Here is a 15812-nt window from a genome sequence, read left to right on the forward strand (position 1 = left end):
CGCTGAAGCCTTTCGGGGTCCCTGCCGAACGGCGATCGGACTTGGGATCTCAGCGCGAACGAGAAAACGAGAAACAGCTCCTCGAGCTGTTTCTCTCGTTTCTCTGGGGCGGACTTTCAATTGCCATGCGCTGTACTGATGTACCAGGCTCTCGGTTGCTTATGTCTTGCCTAATACGATATGTTTTGGCTTGTTGTGACGCGCTGTTGGACGCGCACCAAGTTGTGTTCTGGCACCCTTGCAACTACTGAGCTAGGGCAGGGCCAGTATAGTGACCCTGCTGATACTGCCACATACCATCCCAGTCCGCCATAGAATACAGCACGTGGGATGAGCACGAGCTATCTGACAGCTGTGGTGTCTAGCATGCGACGAGAAATCCGCCAGAAAATGCACGCTCAATAACTTCGGGTTTCTCCGTGTCGCCGCGTCGGCAGGAGGGGTGCCAGTGCGCCCGAGAAAATGAAAACGAGAAACGATATTGAGTTGGGCTGTAGTACAGGGTGTAGTTGCTGTAATCACGAATTAATGATTGTTAGGTAAACCCGGCGGATACAGCGAGGAACTGGAGGACCGGGTGATTGTCGTAGGCCTCCGATTGGCTCTTCTTCTCCGTCAATGCCGTGCGTTCTAGCCCCGCGTGCCGGTACAGACCCCGCAATCGCTTCTCCCCCGGACTGGTCGGTAGAGCCCCGTTTCGGCCTCCATCGACGACGCCCACCGTCATGGAACATGGGGAACACTGGGCAAAGCTCGAGGAGGACGAACGGGGCGCGTTCGCCGCCGCCGCCACCGTCCGCGGCGTCCCCGCCCACACCATGGCCTCCGCTCACCTCAATGGCGCCGCGCGCCCACCCGCCGACTCGTACAGCGGGTACACTCTGATGGTCGCGGGGCGCCGCACGGGCAAGACGTCCTTTCTCCGTCTCCTGCTCGACACCAGCTTTGTCGCGCCCACCGCCACGTCCGACCAGCTCACCTCCGTCGCGAAATTCGTCCAAGGCTGCAGCGGCCACACCGGCCATATCAGGACCGTATCAATTGATGTCGAGCATGATTTAGGAGAGCAGGGCCCAACCCAGCCGCTCACGCTCACTCTCATCGATACCCCGTCCTTCGACTTTCAGGACGATGCCGCGTCCGACAGACTGTGTTCAGAAATTCAGCGGCACGTAGAGTCTAGACTTGCGGAAAGTGCGGAAGACGTGGGTCCTTATCGTTTCTCATGCTGCACGCGCGCTCATACAATTACTCTCTCTATTCATCAGGAGAACAAGGCGAGGAGCGGCGACCATCATGTGCATCTGTGCGTATTTATATTCTCACCCATGTCCGCTTGCGCTGTTGGCCTCACCCGCAAGCCATCAGTTGCGTGTACTTTTTGGACCCCGACGTGATCGTCCCGCCATCTATCCCGACCCCTCCTGTCCCTTTTGTTTCTCGTGCTCGCACAAACAGCCTCTCGCATTCGGAGCCCGAGCGCGTCATTCTCGACCCGCCCGTCACGACGAACCCTGACTTGTGCCGGCCCGTGCTCCCCGTGCCCGACATCAACACCATCCGGCGGCTGTCCTCCCGAATGAACGTCCTTCCTGTCGTTGCGCGGGCTGATACTCTCACAAACGAGCGCCTTGCAGCAGTGAAGATGGCGATCCGCAGGGATTTGGCGGACGCTGGCATCGGGTTCGGTATTTTTGATGCTCCTGCCCTCGACGGTCATTCACAGTATCCGCAACATAAGGACGTAGGATCACAACCGATGAATGGTTCTTTGCCCAACGTCCTTAGTTCGCATACAAACAGGAACGCTCCCTCCGCCGCGCCGTCTCCGCCTGGGTCGCCAGCTGTCACTACCCCGCTGCGGCTGCCCTACGCTCTGATATCACCCGACATTTATTGCCACAACGACGGTGTACATCGACCGGCTCCCTCGCGCCACGAGCTTGTACTTCAATACACTCCTTCGAACCACCGCACAGTCGTTAAGGGCCACTCTCCCTCGTGTAAAATAGAAATGGGCAGATACACGCGCTGCTACAGGTGGGGATCTCTTGACGTCTTGGATCCCAACCACAGCGACTTCTTGTACCTCCGGAGGGCTATCTTTCATCACATGCAGGTGAGTGCTATGTTGTACGAGTGTATCTCAAGTTGTATGTTATTTACCTACCACTACTTTCGTACAATCCCGTAGACGTTACATAAATACACGAAAGAATATCTATTGGGCAAATTCATGGAAGGTTACCAGCCGCACCATGCCACATACCATCCACTGCAGCAGATTTCTCTGCCGCCGCCTTCACGACCGCATCCCTCATTGTCACAGGCGTCACGGCCAATCCTGGCTATAGATACAGCCCCAGGTCCTGCTGCTACCCATCGACAGCCGCACCTGGCACTGCCGCCTCCAAGTGCTCAGGAGCCACGTCGCAGTCCTCTGAGGGGCCCTGAATCAGTTGTTTCGAGCTCGTCCACTAAGACGCCACCAGCCGGTACAAGTCAGTATTTCGTTATTGGATTATCACTCGCATCTTTCATCGGGGGACGGCGCAAATGCAACATATTCTGACTTAACGTTATGGGCAGGAATGTCACAGAAACAACGGCCAAAGAAGATAACGGTCGCCTGCAACTTCTGTCGTTGTAAGTATTTGGCGTTTGCCTCCAAACCGTCGTGTATACTGAGACGGCCATAACGCAGCTCGGAAACTGAAGTGCGACGGCGGAAGGCCGGCGTGCGAGCAGTGTCTAAAACGACGCAACCCTTGCGATTACGTGCCCAATATGCGGCGTGGAGGCGCCAGGAGACAGCGCAGGCAGGATGACTCTGAGAGCGAATCTGCGAGCGGCGACGATGATCAATCGCCCGAGCATGATTCGCAATCACCTGAAGTCCCATCCAGACCGGTCTCAAGGAAGGGCAACGTGAACATGTTCTTGACAGAGCCGCTTCCAGGGTCTGGGCATCTGACTTCTCCGCTGGACCGGCGGGAAACCGTCCCACGGCTGCCTGCACTCGTGCTTCCCAAGCCCAACATCCCGGGCCCTCCTTCGGCCAGCTACAGGACCGACGATCCGTCGCATATAGCAGCCCTTCCCACCCCTGTTACCGGCATCTCGAGCTCTAGCTCAGCGCACGCTGAGTTAACCTTGCCGCCTATCAGAACAGAGCCTGATCTACCCAGTCCATCCAGGAGGAGGTCAACTGTGCCTCCTCGTAAAGGCCACCGGTCATTGAAATACGGACCCAAGGTCGTTGCCTGTAACTTCTGTCGGGGTAAGTACGGTCACGAGTATAACCCGTTCGGTACAGCTGAGGACATTTTCGTAGCTCGGAAAACGAAGTGTGATGGCGCTCATCCCTCGTGTTCTAGCTGCGCTCGCAGGTCTCTGCAGTGCAGTTATGTGAACGATCCTGCCGGTCCTCATGGTCCAGCTCGCAGGAAGAAAGCTACCACATCGACTTCGGACCCCTCTCAGTCGTCACCCCCTACATCCCAAGTGCACACCCAGCTGCCCCCTACGACTGCCCCTCCTGTAGGCTATGGCCATATGGCACCCCCGAACATTGGAGAAGGCGAGGTAGATTTGAAGAGAAATCTCCACGATCCCCAGCAGCAGCTCCCGCCAAAGAAAATGCGCCTAGAAGGCAATGCAAGTCACTCCGTCGCAGTCGCGGCCGGTCCCTGAAGCAACCCTACTTATCGGACTACGATAGAATATCCTTTCATATCTCCTCGATGGTGCAGTGTCTAATCACGTTTTCTTTGGTTATCACGGGGATTTTGGAACGTTTTGTATCAAGTTGTATTGTATCTGTTGCAGGTTGTCTAGCTGTTCATCTATATATTCCTTTCTTTTTTGCCAGCCCTCCTCGTAGTGCGACTGACTGAACCTGAGATCTTGAGACCTCGCGTGGCAGTCGAAATCGCAATGCAGGGACGATCGGTCACATCTGGGGCCGGGACGCACGGACGGTACACGGTGGCTGTAGCGGCTTGGGCTAAATTGGGAGTTCGAGTTATTGCTCTCTGCCACCGTAACCTATCTTGGTTTTGTACAACTTCCGACTAGTTTCTTGCTTTGCTGCTAGCAGTGCTCTATATCTCTCATTCGTCTTTGTATGCTTTGCCAGGAGCACTGCATCTAGTACTATGGTTCTCGGTTTCCGTCGGAAGTCAATCTCGAAGAAAGACACGGACAACAATGCCCCGATCCGCAACTCACCGTCGCTGCCGGAGCTGAAGGCCCAAGGGATTCCCTGGCCCGAGAACCTGGTCGATATCAATACTATACGTCAGAATACCCTCCCTGAACGTCTCCATCAAGGTGCGGTGAAAAGTTCTTTACCGGTCAGCGACCGCGCCCCCATTCCATTCCACAAACCATTTCGAGGCTCTCCAGGACAGTCAGAGAATGGCGCACCGAAGTCAGGCCAAAAGCCGGGGGGCCTCATTTCTTCCTTGTACATATCATCTCCTCCACCTTCTGCCTTCGATAACTGGAGGTCACCTGGCCAGACACAGCGAAGAACCAGGCCTAGCACTCGGAAGCCACGCACGCCGCCTACTTTTAATTTGATGGTATGTTTCGCACCTGGCTGTTCCGGCCAAACTGATGGTGAGATGCTCCTGGACAGGTTGTAGGAGGACAGGGCACCGGGAAGACGTCTCTACTCAGACTGCTACTGGAGACTGCTGACATATCCCCTACCGCGACTGCCGACCAAAGGGCCGCTGTCGACCGCTTCTTGAACGGGAAGCTCAAATGCACTCATAATATCCAGACAGCTTGTGTTGAGATATGCGAGTCTCGGTTCGACCGAGTGTTGTTCTCCGTCATTGATACTCCTGGCCTTGATTTCCGGGAGGGCCGCGAGCTGAAGCTGGACAGACAAGTAACGGGAATAATGAGATATATTGATGGACTGTATGCGGACACCATGAACGAGGTAAGTCTTCCTAATGTCTAACTTCAGCTATTCCTCCATTACGCGGCTTCGCTGTGACGTGTCCTCACTCACGTTACTGGGGTGGCACAGGAATCAAAGGTCGTTCGGCAGAGTAAAGGCGATCATCATATTCACTTGTACGATATACTATGCTTGGTGTCGTCGAAATCACGCTCACCTAGCTGTGGTGCAGATGCATATACATGATCGACCCTGCTTCCGTTATCTCCACGTCTGCGCGTCGGGCACAGTCGTCATTGCCCTCGAAGACTCGGTCGGACACCACCATAACGTATCGCCCGCAGGACCTTTCTGAGGCTTCCGAGGGTGCCGAATCAGACGACGAGGATGCGGAAACCGAACGATTGACCATCTCGCCTGCGGAACTGCGGGTTATTCGGCGCCTATCTGCGCGAGTGAATGTCCTTCCCGTCGTCGCTCGTGCCGACTCGCTTACGGACGAGAAACTCGCCGAGGTGAAATCTACGGTTCGGAGAGACCTCCAGGAAGCAGGGCTTAGCTTCGGTGTCTTCGGGCCATCAAAGGATCCCGAGGAGGACGCTTCCGTCTCTCATACGAACGGTACGCATGAGAATGGGGAGAGCATTGGGTCGCCTGTCAGCGGGAGCGGCAACGCCTCGCAGAATGGCGACTCTAAAGAGGATGCTCAGCATGAAGTCGACGAAGAGCGGCAAGCACGCCCTGTTATCAAGCTGCGGCCCGTACGCATGCCTAGTGCAAAACTGACGCGTTCTCGGTCACGTTCGCGATATGATTCCGAAGACATGGATGACCGAGGGCCTCTGACGCCGGATCCCACGGACAAGGAGAGTGTGGCTAACGTGCGATTTTCGGCGCATGTGGTTGCTAAGACCGACATCACCACACTCCTTCCATTCGCTCTCATCAGTCCTGAGGGAGGTCGTCGGCACCGTCGCGTAGCCTCTCCAATGCAGGACCCTAACAGCTCACTGTTGTCGCCGTCCGAAGACGGGCATGCAGATTCCTTAGCATCTCCCCGCCCCTCGTCCGTGTTCTCGTCTGTTTCGACCCGCAGTATGCCCTATTTACAGGGCCCACCTGAAGACTTGAAAGGCGTCTTTACAAGGAAATTCAGGTGGGGCACTGTGGACGTGTTGAATCCCGACCACTGTGACTTCGCTGCATTGCGCACTGCCGTGTTGTCCACTCACATCAAGGTTTGTGCAACATTTTACGTGTGTATGCAAAGGTTAATGAAGCTGTACTCTCGTAGATTCTAAAGGTCCACACTCGTGAAGTGTTGTACGAGAAGTATAGGACCGAAAAATTGCTTGCCAGGCGCGCGACACGCAATATCGGCGATGCTGAGACAAAGCGTCTTCTGGAGGGTACGTTTTAACGATCCCCTTGTCATTCCCGATAAGTCTGACACACTTGCCTTTCAGATCTCGGATTATGATTTATTGGCATATTGGATATATTTTTACTCTCGGCGGAGTATATACCCCTTCCGCTTTCACCCTCCTTTGCTTTATCTGTACTGACTCCGTCCTATACGAGGTTATTCTTCACTTATGCCTGCTGGGACTATTGGCTGTTTGTACATTATTTGTGCGTAATCCTTGCACCGCATCCCCGACGTAGCTATCTATCGATGTTATTCCTTTCGGGCATTAGTTGGGATGGGCCTTCCTCATCATCATCATCATACAGGCGTCGTACAAGCTTCCTCTGGAAACAAACTTAGGAGTCATGGCGCGAGTAGATTTCGAATAGAGATCACTACGTCTTCGCCAGCTCTTCTATTTGGTCCTCCGACATGCCATCAAGGCGGTGGAGGAGATACTCCACCTGATGCATTGGATCAGCTTCATCTGCAGTTACAAAGGCACACCTAGCAAACTCACCTCCACTTCCTTCGTAAGAGGTATGATATAGCTGTCATAAAGCTCGACCACTCCGTCCACGTCGATTTTACCGTTTGTGTCGTTGACGCCATTCGTGCCGTTGACTTCGGAAGGGTAAGGCGGAGACGGTGGGGTTTCGACCTCCAGGGTCGCGTCCCTCCCATAGTTGACGGCCTTCTTGCGCAAACGGAGGAGCAGTTTTCGCTCTACTTCGGGTTTCGTTATGAGGCTTTCGAGTGTGGCGGGATCAGGTTTTAGGATGTGCGGGATGAAAGCACCTGGAGCTGCGCGGAACTTGGATTCCGACACGAACTTGCCTAGAGCCGATGATCAGACACGCGAAAATCAAAGATCGCCTTGGGCTTAGAAAATACGCAGATGCGCACCATAATGGACGCGCTTGCTGATCGCCTGGAGTACCTCGACATCAAGGGTGGCTGCGCTTCCGTAATTACCGTCGTCCTCGAACTCGTCTCCACCCATGATTCCTTGCGCTCGCTTGACGCTTGCGAGCTTCAGCGTGGCGTGTCTCGTTATCCGGGGAACAATGTAGTTCGTGTAGAAGGTCAAGATCGAAGGGTTAACGTTGATATTGTTAGGGTAGAGGATAGGCTTGTACTTCAAAGGCGGCAAGACAGGCGAGGGTAACTCAGAGATGGGCGTGAAAGGATATTCATCGGGACTGTTTGAGGCATGGGCCGGAATACAGCATTCAAGTGGGGAGCTACCAACCTAGTGTACCGTCGTGCTCTTGCTGGGCACCAATGGTTTAGACACGCCTCCTCGGGAAATACGAAGAAGAGGCACTCACCATGGAAAGTCTCGGTTTCCTTCAAGAACCATTCGAGCCAACTGCCCTCGAAACCCATATCCCGCAACTCCTTGAAGGCATTTTTCTGGTAGATCTTGGGATTGTGGGCGAACTGTGCTCGCTCTATCAACCCAAAGATAATGGTGTCCTCCAGTCTCGTCAGGACCGACCGGATCCTATCGAGCGACAAGGGGTCTTCGTCGATGGAGTAGTTCGACTGCATGGTGGTAGCGTGACAACCGGGGTAAAGAGAGCGTCGGCCTTATATCCGACAAATGTCGAGGCAAGAATAGTGACGAGATGACTCGTCCAGTTAGTTCAGCAGGTCTAAGTGGCGGGAGGACTTAAATGGTTTGAACATTACCAGAGTTGGTGTCAGAGTTCGGTCAGGCGACTGATCCATTTATCCCATTCTTTCCTTCTGTTCGCCATTCGAGCCTGTCGGCCAACAACGCTGATAACGACCCAATAAACCTGACGTGCACCCCACTGCGCGCTTAGCTCCCGGCCGGTCTCGAGTGGGACGAACTGTGTTGGCGTGGCGGAGGTAAAGCGGTCGAGAGAGCCGACAGTCAGAGTTGCTGTAACGTTCGGATGACACAGGGAACAGATGCGTATGATATGGCGAAGGTAGTAACTCTCACTCTCTAAATCCCCGAGTATCCTCTCCCCACCTTGTGCGAATGCATCTCCGTTAGTGAGGCCGGCGGAACTTCGCAAACCGCGCGCATCTCATGATTCCGTTCCATTGTGGTTTTGCTTCATTCAGTCTGGTGTACAACCCCCGGCCCAGCGTATGGCATACCCAGAGCACCCCATACCGTGCCTCGGGGCCTCGTACAGCTAAACGTTGATATGGATGTTTCTGGCATAGGTCTGTCCTATCCTCCTAATGTTTCCAACGACTTCTCTAAGAGGAGCATTCTTCGCCCCAGGATGTTCTCCTACAGGAAACGCAGTGACCTATGCGTAAGGGAGATCGTCATTGGAGTAGACCTCAGCCTTGCTACGACTGCCCCCAGGCCTTTCCACTGCTTTAGGTCGTTGGGACGGCTTGCTTGCTTTTCTTAGCAATGCAGTTTCCGTCGTCGAAGCCCCCATTCCGGACCACACCATCCTGGCACCCCGTCCGGAGTCGAGTGCTCCGTTTCTCCCAGCCTGATTAAGATAATCAAGATAGAACGACCGTTAGTCCTTCCATTGGCTCTGTGGGGAGTCACGTTCGAGCCAGGAATAAGTTTAACCTGTGTGGCAGCCATTAGCCGTTCGCGCCATTGGCCATAGATACCCCCATATCTTGGGGTAGTGGTGATGTCGCCTTCACATGCTGGGCGCAAATATTTCCCGTACGGATGCAGAGTTCAGAGGCCTGATTGCTGGGTATAAAAACCATGGGATCACTGCGAGATGTGCTAGACTCTGGCTTCTCAACGTCACAGCATGGCTCCCCCCGTCGCCACCTACTCTAGTCCCATCGACGAGCCCATCCTGCAGGCGAAGAAGAATGGCGCTCAGATTAACAACAAGATCTCGTACGAGGTCCTTGAGGACTACGACGGTGGCTACCGTTTTGCCCCCATTGAGGAGGCTCAGGTCTCGAGGGCAATGATCAAGCGGTACGTTCAGGATACCGGAACTCAGTCGCGGTCCTTACCCTCGGGCGCAGGTACTTCAACACGATGTACGAGCGAGCCGTCTCGGACGTGGTCATTATCGGCGCTGGTAGCGCGGGTCTTTCTTGCGCATACCACCTTGCGAAGACCCGTCCTGACCTGAAAATCACGATCATCGAGGCCGGCGTCGCACCGGGTGGAGGCGCCTGGCTTGGAGGTCAGCTCATGACTCCGATGGTGAGTGCCAACTGCAGGAGCCCCAAACAGTCAATTGACCGGGCTCGGTAGGTTGTCCGGAAACCCGCGGACCGCTTCCTCACGGAAATCGGCGTGCCCTTCGAGGACGAGGGCAACTTCGTCGTCGTCAAGCACGCAGCGCTGTTCACTTCGACTGTGCTGTCGAAGGTCCTCGCCATGCCTAACGTCGTCCTCATGAACGCGACCGCGGTGGAGGACCTCATCATCCGCCCGGACTCGAAGGGCGTGCAGCGCGTCTCCGGCGTTGTCACGAACTGGACTCTGGTCGCGCTCAACCACGACACGCAGAGCTGCATGGACCCGAACGTCATTACGGCCCCTGTCATCGTATCGGCGACGGGCCATGACGGACCGATGGGCGCGTTTTCGGCGAAGAGGCTGGTCAGTGCTGGGCTGCTGAAGGAGCTCGGCAACATGAGGTGCTTGGACATGAACCGCGCGGAGCCTGCCATCGTCAATGGCACCCGCGAAGTCGTCCCTGGTATGATCATGACCGGTCCGTATATTCCTCGCGATCTTTCTGTGATGCTCAGCTGAATCGCTGTGCGATAGGTATGGAGCTCTCTGAGCACGACGGCTCAAACCGGATGGGCCCGACGTTCGGTGCTATGATGGCAAGCGGTATAAAGGCCGCGAAGGAGGCCATTCGTGTCCTTGACTCGCACGAGATTGTCGAGGGCAAGATCGTCGCTTAAATATTCTTGTACACCACACCACATGTTGTATCCATAGTCTGTGTAATATTGCTCCCTCGTTAAAGGCTTATGCCCAAGATTCAAGAAGTTCGTCAGAATCTGCAACGAAAACTATGAAATCGAAGTGGCATTGACAAGTCGCGTCGCGGCGTCTTGGTAAGACGCGATCGATCTAAATGAAACGCGACTCACGTGACCAGTGGCTTAAGCGCTTACGCCTCGTCTGGTATCTCTCTCTTTCACCATCAGTAGCTCGACTCGTCCTTGATCCACCTATTAGACCAGAATTTGCCTCTCGTATACGATGGGAATGACGTTCCCTCCCCCGCACACTCCGGCTGAGCAAGTTCGCACCTTGATGGGCCAGAAAGAGAACCTCGAATCCGAGCTCGATGCCCAATTCTCCATCCTTTCAGCGAACAGCTCGACTATGAACTCACCACTGCTCGACCCGGAAGGCTTTCCGCGATCTGACATTGACGTCTGGGCGGTCCGACATGCGCGTGTGCGCATCATCGAGCTGAGGAATGATATGACTGCCTTGATGGACCGGATTGCGAGGGCGCTGGAGGGCGTGTATGATCCTAACATCGTGAACGGTACACCGACGTCGGCGTCATCTGCGGCGCAGCAGGCATCCCTGTCTCCGTTTGCGAGGGTAGATGGTGTTGCGCCGGGGAGCCCAGCGGCAACCGCAGTACGTTCCTCCATCTTGATCCCCTTATGGTGACTGATTAGGAAAATCCGTGCTATAGGGTTTGCAGAGAGAAGATCTCATACTGAAGTTTGGCAGTCTCACGGGCCTGACGTCGCTGCAGCCCCTGGCCGAGCTAGTTTCACTAAACGAGAATGTACGTCTGGTCGCTATCACCTGGCATCCGCTATCCGCGCACTGAACGATCACTATAGCGAACGATCAAGGTCCTCATCCTCCGAGAAGCAGAGCAGCTGACGCTGGACTTTACCCCCCGAAAGGGTTGGGGTGGTAGGGGAATGCTCGGGTAAGCTGAATACTTCTAGGTATCTCCGCGGGTTGCCGACTGACTTTTTGCGATAGGTGTCATATAGTGCCATATTCGGTGTCGCAGTAGTCCATTCTTACTTGTATCGATATAAGCCACACCCACTGTATTTCTATCATTTCTTCTGCGTGCTCGCGCCTTGTACTGCTAGGAGTCCCATTATAACTTGGCTAAGGAAGACGTGTCTCCGTATACGATGGTATGATCCTTCTTGAACCGGCTGCCCGGATCCACGCTTCTGGCTACTCTGACTGCATCAACGCTGCGCTGTAATTCACCCTCCATCACCCAACGTCTGAACACCTCAATGTCTGTCTCCGCTTCGGGCTGTGCGGTGATGTTCGACCATACGGCGTGCTCGAGAAGGTACAGTGCCGAAGCCACATATCCGAACAAGAAGAGGGCGGGTCGGGGGACCAGCGGAGCCACCGGCGGCGTGTAAGTTGATTGTATTTCCTTGAGCGCGGATTGGAGAAGCGTGCAGGGGACCTCTAGTGTCGCTGACATGGAGGGGGGCATGGAGGCCAGGACATTATCAGCCCACTGTAACGAGAGGTCAATGCATAGCGTTCTGCCGCGATCCCCGCCGATCACTCACTTCTAGGAAGGCACTCATATTTTGGGCGGATTGGGCGACCCTCTGGAGGTCCAACGCGAGGACGGTGGTAGTCCCCTCCCATATCTGCTCCACCAGCCCGTCGCGAATGCACCTGCCGGTAATCCGCGTCAACCCCTGCCCTGGAACACCAAACGAAGCTCCTCTCACCGTCCGATCCCGGTCTCCTCCATGTACCCCTGCCCCCCCAGCGCCGCCATGCACTCGGGCATCGCCCGCCCCGCGAGCTCCGCGGCGAACGCCTTGGCAAGGGGAGTCAGCAGCCGCAGCCGCCTCTCGTCCCCCTCGCTCGCCGCGCCGCACTCGCTCCTCCCCAACAACCTCACCGCGCCGAACACCAGGTGCACCGCGGCGCGGTAGCCCGTACTTACCCGCGCGAGCTCGGCGACGTGCACCGCGTCCTCGCTCAACAAGTGCGTTCCCCCGCGGATAGTGCGCACGGCGGCGTACGCGCGCGCGATCTCGAGCGACTAGCGGAGGTACCCGAGCGAGGAGACGGCGGAGTAGACGCGCGTGATGTTCAGGACGGCGGCGATGGTCTTGACGCCGCGATCGCGCGGGCCGACGGGGTAGCCGAGAGTCCCGGACAGGGAGAGCTCGGCGGTGGGGAGGGCGTGTGTGCCGAACTTGTGCTTGAGGCGGTGGATAAAGATGCCGTTGCTCGTGGAGGTGCGGGTGGCTGGTTTCTGGCAGTAAGGGTCGGATCGGGGAGGGGGGAGGGGATTGGGCTGGAGGAGCGGGAGGCGGAGGGGGACGAGGAAGAGGGACAGCGCGCGCGCGCCCTCCGAGACGGGCCCGGTGCGCGCGAGGGCGAGGGCGACGTCGCTGTCGGTTGCGCTGGAGAACCACTTGAAGCCGTCGAGGGAGTGTGCGGGGCCGAGGGTGTCTTCTGTGCGTGAGGCATTGGTCGGGGGCAGGGGGGTTGCGGTGGTTTCGGTGAGGGAGACGTCGGAGCCTCCTGGGCGCTGGACGGCACGTCAGTGACGCTCTGCACTGGGGAGGGTTGTCACCGGGGGGGCGCACCTCAGTCATCCATTGCCCGCTAGTAAAGGCATGCGACGGGTCTCGACTGGGGCATGGTGTTCAATATTGTGTGTGACAGCATGTCGTGATTGCTCGATGTCCTCACCTTATCAAGCGAGGATATATCTCCGCTTTCATCGCTGGCGTCCCATGCAACTCGATAACTACTAGGCATCAGCGTCACCGTGAAGCAGAGAGCCATCCCACTCACCGCGCGCACACCCATCTGTCATACTCATCGGACAAAACACCTAACGCTCCTTAGCACACCCACGAAGCACTAACTATCCACGCTCACCGAGCGCGTGTCCGCCGTGGCCATGAGCACCTTCATGGACCCGTACACCCTGCTCAGCGCGCCATAGCGGCGCTCGTACGCGATCGCTACGATGCCCTCCTTCTGTGCCAGTGCTGTCAGCTGGCGCCAGCCCTCGGAGAGGCGGAGCGCGTCGGTGCGCTGGCCCCAGTGGTTGTACTGGGTGAGGGTGGGCGGGGCGGTAAGATCGGCGAGGTCGCGCACGGCTGAGGGGAGGTGAGCGGGACGGGCTGGAGTGGCAGGGGATAAGCGTACTGGTGAGGATGTCGTTGCCGAACCGTTCGAGGTCGGGCTCGATCTCATCGCGGGCTCTGGGGAGGGTCAGGGGCGGAGGACGTGCGGTGGACGGAGTGGCGCTCACTGTTTGGGGAAGAGACGGCGGAGGAGGCAGGGGAGGACGGGGTCCGCTGTGTATGGGTTGCCCTCGGAGTAGGGGACCTTTGAGATGCAAGAATCAGGTTCGTCGTCGGGGTATACATCGAGACGACGCACCGGTTGGAAGCCTTGCTCGACTCTCATTGCGGGTGCTGCTGTCCAATCAAGAACGGGGTAATGGCGACGCTAATGCCAGACATTATATCAGCGCATGAGTACTTACTAGTAGTCACGGGGACGAGTCATAGCCGAGGCTTGACAGATCTTCTGGCATGTGAATACCCCTCTGCAAGTCCTCACGTTGCCACATTATGTGTACCGTAGAATATCTGGCCTTCACAGAGGCGTTAGCGTTATGACTCTGGCGTCGCGAGTGCGGGGTGATCATCTCAGATCGCATGAGCAAGATCGAGATCGGGCCTAGCCGATTGGCTCGTGCCTTCCCAGGAGGCAGCGTCAAGCTACAGATTGTCCGCCGCGAATTCAACGATGGCGGCGTGTCTCCGGTTTACAAAGCGCGTACGCGCTTTCACTGGTCTGTGGACAGACGACACCTGATAGCTGTGTTACAGGTCTGGCAATCTTTCATCGAGACCAAGGGTGAGCAATCCGCCCATCTCATGCGAACGTTCTGACTTGCTCGTCGTCACGCAGGCCACGACGTGCAATGCTTCCCGAATGTGAGCTATGCACTATATCTAAGCGCGCTGTGCTGACTCTGGGGACGCGTAGCTCGCCATCAACCGCGCCAGACCAGGCAAGGTCGAGTGTTCTCTAAAGATCGAGCCCTATAACGGTGCGTCTCTCCCCTCTCCCAACTCTCTAACCCCTTTCTCACGTCCCCTTCCCATCTTCCAGTCAACCGCGTTGGTGTATGTCTCCCCTCCTCGCCATACCCTCTCAACCCACCTGACTTGCAGTGACCAGACGGTCCACGGCGGCCTCCTCCTCTCGCTGACGGACACGGTCGGCTCGCTCGCGGTCGCGACGCACGGCAAGTACATGACGGGCGTGTCGACGGATATCGGGACGACGTTCGTCAAGCCCGCGGGGAAGCCCGGGGACGTGCTCAGCGCGGTGGGCGTGCTGACTGGGATGGGTGCGTGCGGCGTGTCTGCGGGTCTTCGGGTGCTGATGGGGTTGTGCAGGGAAGTCGTTGGCGTTTACGAGGGTGGAGTTTTTTAATGCGAAGGGAGATTTGGTCGCGTATGGGCGTGAGTTTTGGTTGTTGAGGACGTGCGCGTGAGACTGATGGCTGGGCAGACCATACGAAGTATGTGGGCAGGTCGCATACACATGATGTGAGTGGATTCTCAGTTTGTATCAGTGGAAGCGTAAAGTCTAACGAAGGCTATAGAAGAACGTCACGTTCACGGAAGACGGCGAGAGTGTGGTCGAGGGACAAGATATAGATTAACTGTCAGCCGGGGACAAGTAGAATGTGCTCATACATGTGCAACGCAATATATAGATGATAACGGTATATCCACAGCATACATATTCTCCAATATAACCCGTACGACCATTACAATTCTTTCACCTTCTCCGCAAACCTCTCCACCAACGCCGTATGGCTCTCCCGCATCTTCCCCTCCACGAACCACCTCACGACCCACGGGCACGTCACCTCCGCCCTCTCCAGCAACACCAGCCCCTCCTGCCGCTCCTCCACGGTGAACTCGCCCTCGCTCACCAAGCCCATGGCCTTGATGCGCGTGCGCACGCCGTCCGGCGTGTCCGCGAAGGACGCGGTGTACGTCGTCGTGCCCTCCCAGAAGAGCACGGGGATGCGGTCGGTGACGGTGTACGTCTCGCGCTCGGGCGCCGCGGAGGTGAGGGCGTGCGCCGCGACGAGCGGGTTGAGCCGGATGAGGAGCGCGTGGTCGTGCAGGAGGCGCAGGACGCTGGCTTTGGCGACGCCTGCGGGGAGCGGTTTGACTATGGTGTGTGTGAATTTGGTAGACATCATGGTCTGCGTCTGGAGTGCGGGTAGCTGGCCACGTGGCAAGGGCGTCGGTGTTGATCGCGCAAGGTCCTTCGCCGCCACATCCACCGACGCCGGGCATGGACGAGATCCTCGCCCACATCCCCGCCGACCGCTCCCCGAAACAGCTCAGGCGCCTCCGCACAACGTCCAGCACCTCTGCCGGCTCCGTCCCCGACAGCCCCGCCGCCGCCCGCCTCAGAACGCCCGTCCTCAGATCCCGCACGTCCGCCTCCAGCATCCAGTCCTTCGGCCA

The 15812-nt window shown here is 56.8% G+C and overlaps 8 protein-coding genes across 8 annotated transcripts; 5 read left to right on the plus strand and 3 right to left on the minus strand.

Moving 5' to 3' along the window:
- Window positions 1-883: 883 nt before the first annotated feature.
- GLOTRDRAFT_116448 (uncharacterized protein) lies at window positions 884-3874 on the plus strand (the record flags this gene model as incomplete). The annotated part of the gene is made up of 7 exons (XM_007868690.1): window positions 884-1205; window positions 1269-1306; window positions 1369-2119; window positions 2195-2501; window positions 2590-2646; window positions 2705-3280; window positions 3335-3874. Coding segments are annotated over 7 exons (2410 nt in total), but the record flags the coding sequence as incomplete, so codon positions are not given.
- Window positions 3875-4157: 283 nt separating this feature from the next.
- GLOTRDRAFT_129953 (uncharacterized protein) lies at window positions 4158-6395 on the plus strand (the record flags this gene model as incomplete). The annotated part of the gene is made up of 6 exons (XM_007868691.1): window positions 4158-4586; window positions 4643-4954; window positions 5045-5091; window positions 5148-6153; window positions 6210-6324; window positions 6382-6395. 6 exons carry the CDS (start codon window positions 4158-4160, stop codon window positions 6393-6395), a joined length of 1923 nt encoding a protein of 640 aa, XP_007866882.1.
- A 323-nt stretch (window positions 6396-6718) lies between these two features.
- GLOTRDRAFT_42764 (chorismate mutase) lies at window positions 6719-7877 on the minus strand (the record flags this gene model as incomplete). The annotated part of the gene is made up of 5 exons (XM_007868446.1): window positions 6719-6787; window positions 6844-7160; window positions 7230-7525; window positions 7576-7597; window positions 7655-7877. 5 exons carry the CDS (start codon window positions 7875-7877, stop codon window positions 6719-6721), a joined length of 927 nt encoding a protein of 308 aa, XP_007866637.1.
- A 1217-nt stretch (window positions 7878-9094) lies between these two features.
- Window positions 9095-10220, plus strand: GLOTRDRAFT_77212 (Thi4-domain-containing protein; the record flags this gene model as incomplete). Its single annotated transcript, XM_007868692.1, has 4 exons — window positions 9095-9270; window positions 9321-9504; window positions 9556-10021; window positions 10078-10220. 4 exons carry the CDS (start codon window positions 9095-9097, stop codon window positions 10218-10220), a joined length of 969 nt encoding a protein of 322 aa, XP_007866883.1.
- Window positions 10221-10482: 262 nt separating this feature from the next.
- On the plus strand, window positions 10483-11543 carry GLOTRDRAFT_116453 (uncharacterized protein). Its single transcript, XM_007868693.1, has 4 exons — window positions 10483-10917; window positions 10976-11071; window positions 11130-11221; window positions 11278-11543. The coding sequence occupies exons 1-4, from the start codon at window positions 10525-10527 to the stop codon at window positions 11309-11311; spliced, it is 615 nt and encodes a 204-aa protein (XP_007866884.1). The 5' UTR covers window positions 10483-10524; the 3' UTR covers window positions 11312-11543.
- Window positions 11402-13716, minus strand: GLOTRDRAFT_116454 (acyl-CoA dehydrogenase NM domain-like protein; the record flags this gene model as incomplete). The annotated part of the gene is made up of 11 exons (XM_007868694.1): window positions 11402-11785; window positions 11841-11952; window positions 12009-12328; window positions 12356-12823; window positions 12882-12927; window positions 12988-13045; window positions 13093-13132; window positions 13180-13403; window positions 13453-13508; window positions 13559-13635; window positions 13690-13716. The coding sequence occupies 11 exons, from the start codon at window positions 13714-13716 to the stop codon at window positions 11402-11404; spliced, it is 1812 nt and encodes a 603-aa protein (XP_007866885.1).
- A 330-nt stretch (window positions 13717-14046) lies between these two features.
- Window positions 14047-15238, plus strand: GLOTRDRAFT_111338 (Thioesterase/thiol ester dehydrase-isomerase). The gene is made up of 9 exons (XM_007868695.1): window positions 14047-14091; window positions 14145-14172; window positions 14227-14252; window positions 14305-14368; window positions 14431-14444; window positions 14500-14671; window positions 14721-14786; window positions 14836-14873; window positions 14930-15238. Exons 1-9 carry the CDS (start codon window positions 14062-14064, stop codon window positions 14987-14989), a joined length of 498 nt encoding a protein of 165 aa, XP_007866886.1. The 5' UTR covers window positions 14047-14061; the 3' UTR covers window positions 14990-15238.
- Window positions 15098-15538, minus strand: GLOTRDRAFT_129959 (uncharacterized protein; the record flags this gene model as incomplete). The annotated part of the gene is made up of 1 exon (XM_007868696.1): window positions 15098-15538. The coding sequence occupies one exon, from the start codon at window positions 15536-15538 to the stop codon at window positions 15098-15100; it is 441 nt and encodes a 146-aa protein (XP_007866887.1).
- Between the last annotated feature and the right edge of the window lie 274 nt (window positions 15539-15812).

The sequence above is a fragment of the Gloeophyllum trabeum genome (assembly GCF_000344685.1).
Source record: "Gloeophyllum trabeum ATCC 11539 unplaced genomic scaffold GLOTRscaffold_00008, whole genome shotgun sequence".
In the NCBI taxonomy this organism is placed as follows: domain Eukaryota; kingdom Fungi; phylum Basidiomycota; class Agaricomycetes; order Gloeophyllales; family Gloeophyllaceae; genus Gloeophyllum; species Gloeophyllum trabeum.